Raw genomic sequence first — 6,573 nt, 5'->3', positions numbered from 1 at the left:
AAAATAGTGGAAATAAATAGCTATATATAAAAATTAATATATCTTTTTAAGAAACATTCTAAGCTAAATAAACAGGCCTTTAAACTGATACTATCATTTTGGAGTGTTTGTTGTGGAAAGGACTAGCATAACATGTTAAGTGACGACCTGTCAATTTAGTTTAGAGATCGGTATTTGTTTGGATTTTGGTTGGATACAAGCCTTAATACTAAACATAAGTGACAGTTCTAAAAGCACTGCTATTCTTTTTACAATGGCTGCTTCTAAATAGGATAGCTCTACTTTTAGACTGTTAGTTTAATTTAGAGATTGGTCCTAATTTGGTAGTACCTAAATTAATCTCTTAAGTAATGATAAAGGTCTAAAAGCAGTGATATCCATAAACAATGGTACAGTGGTCCCTGTGGAATAGAATAGCACTACTTTTACACCTGTCAATTTAGTAAGTATACAGGATTTTTTTTTTTCAGTACGGATATTTTAATATTTTAATACATGAACCAAATTTAAGAACATATATTTTTTTATTTGTATGTTTTACTTAACGATACAGAAATTAACGGTTACAAGAGATTAGTTCCCGGAAAAGATCATTATGGGCACCCTATAATAGCTCTCAGCTGTTAACTTGCGATCAACGTTTTCGCACTCGGTACTATCTTCGCAGGAGTAATTCCATAAAATAAAGCATAATAATAACTTAAACAATTAAAACCCATTACTTACCTATGCATGCCACAAATTACGATATATTTTTTTTTAATTCACTACACGTTAGCCCATGCCTGCAATCTCACATGGTGGTAAGTGATGATGCAGCCTAAGATGGTAGTGGGCTATTATTTATTTAGGTAGATACCTATTACGAGTAGCCATGATTTGCTTATTTTATTCTCGGACATGGTAAAAAAAAATAAAAAAACGTTTGTCGAAATATGTTCTATTACAGTTACCGAACCACAAAAAAAAATCCGCAGTGTTTTCAAAAGTATCCTGTATACATATAGGTAACAAAATTAGCATATTACCTACTAAAGTATTAAGTATATTTTTATTAAACCAACATCATCTTCAGTGGAACGGTTAAACAGCAATATCAAAAAAATACGCAAAACAAACAACAGTAAACCTTGTCGGTACAATATGAATCTTATCTTAGGAATTAATTTAAATAGAAATATCTAATACTTAAATAAAAGTATTCAGCGAACCTACAATATTGAACAAATGACTTCCTCCGAAGCTCGTTTATCCTAAATTATTATTCTGGTGCTTCCTTAAACCTTAAAATTACACTCAAATTATTTAAAATAAAAAGGGATTAATGGTTAGTCAAAATGATTCACGTAAGTACCTAAACATACCTTATACCTTTCATATACGTTATTAGTTTTACGTTGACATTGGTGCCAATTCACACAAATGTCTAAATTAAATTGACAGGTGTAAAAATAGTGTTATCCTATTCTACAGGTAACACTGTGATAAGGATAGCACTAGTCTTACTACTCGATTTGTGTGCAAAAAAAAATACATAATATAACAAGTTTCATCAACTAAGTATTACTTCTTGAGATGTGTTTCAGTTAAACAATTCTTATGCTAAAGATTTGCTTAAGCATAGATAAAAAATAAAGGAAGATTAATATCTATCGAACAGTGGGTCTTTGCTCACTAGCAGAAAAAAAAATTTAGTTTTTTACCAGACAACTAGAATATGGAGGGTAGAGGTAAGGAGAGTCATCTTATATGGGAGAAAAGTTGAAAAAGTGTCCAGTTGTTGCGCTAAATAACAGTTCAAAAATCCTCCACAATAGCGCTGGTGGATGCACAGGGTATGGTATGAATGTAGCAATCGTAGATGAATTGAAGTATGCCGAGTTAAAAAATGTAATGTCATTATCGACTAAAGTAGTTAATTATTGAGAATTTCAACAACTTACGTTGTACAAAATATTGTGGTAAATATAACCTTACTTCCTTGTATCTCCATACTTCCTTGTTTATTTTTCAAGCCTACTCTAACAATATTTATATTTGGCGCTTCTTTTAAGAGTTACCCTGATGCAAATGTGGCGCCATCCTAATTTAATACATTTTGACGACACTTTTTCATAAACACAGATGACTCTCCTTACCTCTACCCTCCATAAACTAGAATTAGCATGAGAACTTGTAATGTTTTACTTATCTGTCATTTTTGACTCTTATTTTATAACTATGATTCAATTCTGAATACCACTGGCTTCCGAATTTCCTAATGCATGCTCCCTCAAATTAAGTCATCATATAAAATCATTACCGGCCCACTGCAGGGCACGGTGTCCTGCCACATTGAGAAGGGGTTAAGGCCACAGTCCACTACTCTGGACGAGTATTGGTTTGGTGCGTTAATTGCAAGATAAGTGACGCAGTGTAGTTTTATTCGTATTTTTTTTAAATTCTTGTTTTAAAACAAATAGAGAATGAGAATCTTCCTTTACTTTTAATCATCAATGGCATAGGTCTTATAGACCACATAATCTTTTTAATAATGTATCTGTGTAATCTTTCTCACAAGGCTGTATTAACATACTCGTACATAGGCGTCCACAAAAAGTCCAACAAGTTGGCACATTGCATATGAAGTGTTATGGTTTTTTACCGAAATAAGAGGTATTTTGGTTAAACGCTTGTCACTTTAACCCTTGTTGACCCTTCAAGGGCCATGACCTTCTACTAGAAAGTCTGTATAGGTCTGTAAAGACCTGTATAACCGCACAGTCTTGCTCGCAACGCCGTTATCAACATTGCAGCGCCGGACAAGTCGTCCAGCAAGTTGGCGCACTCGCAGACCAAAAGGTACATTTTATCGCCATGTGACGCTACTGATTTGTGTAAGGCAATCTTCCGCATGCCCACGGAATGTGGGAGATGGCGGTACAGCATCCTGGCCCCGGTCCAGTAAAGCCAGTTTCTTTCGAAACGCTCACCGTCATCGCCTTCGAATACCTGTGGATTATAGAACCAGATTATAGAAATATCGTACGATTTAGGGTGGCTTAACTTCAGAATTTGTTAATATTGACAAGTAAAATGTAATTCGGTAAATTTCCACCAAATGTCCAAATTAGGCCTTTTTACCTGATCGGCGTTCAGTTACCCGAAATAAATGGTATATCAAATTTCACACCTAATTAGACGATATACAAAAAACAACTCTCATAGATTTGTTTTTTTGAAGTTAGTGACATTAAAATAAACAGGTTATTAATTATTTCTGGTAATGAATTACTTTAAAAGATTTTAGTTTAAAAAATATAAAGAATATAATGTTGATTGACTTAATGAAACGTTTTATAATATACAACGTGTAAATGGAAACTGAAATAATACTTCAGACGCTGAGACTTTAGAAGGTACATTATTTTCTGTCTCTGAGACTTATCTGTGAAACCGAAAATTAGTTTTCAGTAAACCATTGCCATAGTTTGAACTGAAAGTAATCAGAAAGGTAGCGCACTCACATTACTAGGTACAATGCACGTGTCGGTCCTTTATCTTTAATAGGGTTGTCATATTTAAACACTCCGAATGTTTTGGATTCGTTTGTATGGGAAAATAAATATGCTTCTTTTAATTTAATATTTTTAGATGGTGTTTCCTTTTAAACTCTGCGAAAGGTGCAGAAGTCATTTGTGGGATTGAGTATACGCTTTTATAATTTATGATTCCTAAGGTGATTTTGGACCTACCAATGCATTAGTTTAAAGAATGTGTTAAAACACATTTATTACAGCGAGGTTATTATACAATTGATGAATTTCTTAATGACAAGGTTGCTTGGAAGCATCCGGCTCCGCTTTCATCTCTCACAAGATAGAAATATGAATTTTAAAATGTAAAATGTAAATTGTTGAAATTGGAAAGAGCAACTGCTGAGTTTCTTGCCGGCTTCTTCTCGGTAGAATCTGCCTTGCGAACCGGTGGTAGAGTCACTACACACAGACAGACTTGACGTTTCAAAAGTGCTTATATTAGGCCTATTTGAAATAAATGAATTTTGAATTTTTGAATTTTGAAACTAGACCTATGCACCCTTCAACAGTATTTCGTTATTCCGTTACACGTTGCATAATACAATGTAATAATACACTAAGCTAGATAAACACTAGATTACAGACAATGTCTTAAGAACCAACAATGAATTTCAGTTCATCAATCATGGGTTTTAGTTTTTTCCCAAACATTTCCCAAACAACAACAAACACGGTTTGCACTTAAAACGGACAACATTTTACCTAGTCCTAGACCTAGCGTGAATAGACATTGGGGTGCTATATCCCCAAACAGGTTGACCCACCACCATCTTAGACTGCATCAAGGGCTAACCTTGTAGATTGATGAAAATACTATAGATTTAATACTACGTACCTTATAAACACTAATGATGAAGCCCGTGGTAGAGGTATGCGATTTCTTTGGTCCACCAGCAAGGTCGTTAAAAGGAGGTCGACATATCATAGCGACTTCACTATACAAATCCAAAGTGTGGGCGGCAGAGTATCTAATTGTTTTTGGATCGAATTTCGACAGCGAGGCACTTCTCATATTATTATAAAACAGCAATGGGTCCGTTTGCGTTGTGTTTATCACATAGTATGATATGAATGGGAACTCAGCGTTCTTTTCCATATTGGCTAATAGCATTCCGCCGACAGCGGTGTTCGCGTGGGCTACGTCGTTCAATAACTCCGCAGCGGCAGTTCTCTGCTTCATTAGGGGTTTGGCAAGTGGAGATTCTAGGATAGGCTCTATCGGTTCTAAGGGACTCATCAGATGCGCCAATATACAAAGCTTTGGATCAGCCACTTCGAGGACGCTGAGGGAGTTTTGGGCTGTTTTTGTTTGCATTCCCTTCTCTGGTGTCGGTGGAGGGACTGGCAGCTGAAACAGATGAGAAAAAAAGTTCAATTTCAATTTCCATTTATTCAGCACAATACATAATGATACGTTTATAATACAATGTTTAAAATAAATCTTTTTATATAATGTAACGTATGTACATAATGTAACGTATGTACACCCAGATTGGGCGCAGCCATTTTTTTTCAAATTTATGAATTTTAAGAAACATAAGTAAGACATCGTATAGTAGGGAAACCAAGTCGTGTATTAAGTTTTTATTACTCAGGGCTTATCAATATGTTAAAGTGTGTCCGACGTACGACTTTCAGACACATTAATAAAACCCAGGAAACGATCATGAATGTCGTTATCTGAGTAATACCTAAGAATAGCGCATAACTGTTCTCTGTTGCATCGGGAGTGTCATCGATAATTACCGAAACAAATGATGTCAAATTTATTTCAAAATCGACGCGCGACTTAATTACATTAGCTACGGAATGAATAATATCATTTTGAATTTTATTAGATAAATAACTCGGCCCGGATTTGCCGCTTAGTTGATTTTGTATATATTTTTCGAAAACAAGATCGTATTTTGAAAGTTACAATACAAGTTCTAAGAAATTTCCTTTATTTAATGAACTATTGGACTCGTCATGACCCCATGACGGGCTCTCCTGTTAGGGAGTATGGCAGTTATATTAAACCCATACCCCTAATCGGTTTCTGCGTGAAATCGTACCGGAACGTTAAATCGCTTGGCGATTTCTCTCTCTGTCGGTAAGGTGGTAACTAGCCACGGCTAAGCTTCCAACCAGACCTGACCAGAGATAATTAATAAATTTTTAATTCCCAATTTTCCCCTGCCGGGAATCGAACCTGGGACCTCCAGCTTGATACCATAGGGCTCAACGCTGTGAGATGAGGTGGTAACTAGCAAAGGCCGAAACCTCCCACCAGACAAAGTGTGTAAAGCATAGAAGATGTAACAAGGTACTCACATATCTATGCCTGCCTTACACTCTATTTTGATTTAATATTTTTACAGGGTGTGTCGTTATGAACTATTCGTATGCACCCCTTAACAGTATTTCATAATTCCGTTACACGTTGAATAACACGATGTAATAAAACACTAAGCTAGATAAACACTAGATTACAGAAAACATCTTAGAACGAACAATAAATTTGGGGTTTCAGGTTTTTCCGAAACATATGGATTCCACTTTAAACGGACATCATTTTACCTAGTCCTAGACCTAGTGGTAATCGCTGTGGTTTTATCAGTAGCGGTCCCGGGTACGATCCCAGCAGTGGCTATCTGGGAATTTATATATATTTTATATATCACGGCTGAAGCCTCCCACCAGACAAATAGTGTAAGGCATAGATGTAAGAAGGTACTTACTGGCACACCATCAGGCAAGAACCGGCCCAGAGCGTGTGCCGGTATCACGAAGCAGTCTCTCTCCAGGGTAGCGAGAGACACCGGTTCCGTGCGGCGGCGCTCCGACGCAGGGGGCTTCTCCCACCGCATGAGAGACACCGATGGCTCCCTCGTGACGAGGGGCTGCGGGGGTTCCGGCTCCGGGCCCGTACCGCCGCCAATAACTGGACCACATCGTTCTGGAATCGCCACAAAGGAGTAAGGTTACTGACGGGAATCTCTTCGTGCTGAATGTG

General features: G+C 36.7%; 1 protein-coding gene across 2 annotated transcripts in view; it reads right to left on the bottom strand.

The window, feature by feature from the left end:
- Positions 1 to 2,107: 2,107 nt before the first annotated feature.
- The window catches only part of LOC120629788, a 149,530-nt gene continuing 145,064 nt past the window's right edge, over positions 2,108 to 6,573 (bottom strand). For both annotated transcript variants that reach the window (XM_039898832.1, XM_039898831.1), the window contains exons 2-4: positions 6,299 to 6,516; positions 4,414 to 4,926; positions 2,108 to 2,991 (exon numbers count right to left, since the gene is read on the bottom strand). In XM_039898832.1, the coding sequence (XP_039754766.1) occupies positions 2,719 to 2,991; positions 4,414 to 4,926; positions 6,299 to 6,516 (1,004 nt within the window). In that variant the 3' untranslated portion in view covers positions 2,108 to 2,718. The remainder of the gene's footprint in view (positions 2,992 to 4,413; positions 4,927 to 6,298; positions 6,517 to 6,573) is intronic.

The sequence above is a fragment of the Pararge aegeria genome, chromosome 15 (assembly GCF_905163445.1).
Source record: "Pararge aegeria chromosome 15, ilParAegt1.1, whole genome shotgun sequence".
NCBI lineage: Eukaryota > Metazoa > Arthropoda > Insecta > Lepidoptera > Nymphalidae > Pararge > Pararge aegeria.
This window is presented reverse-complemented; position numbering and strand designations above follow the sequence as displayed.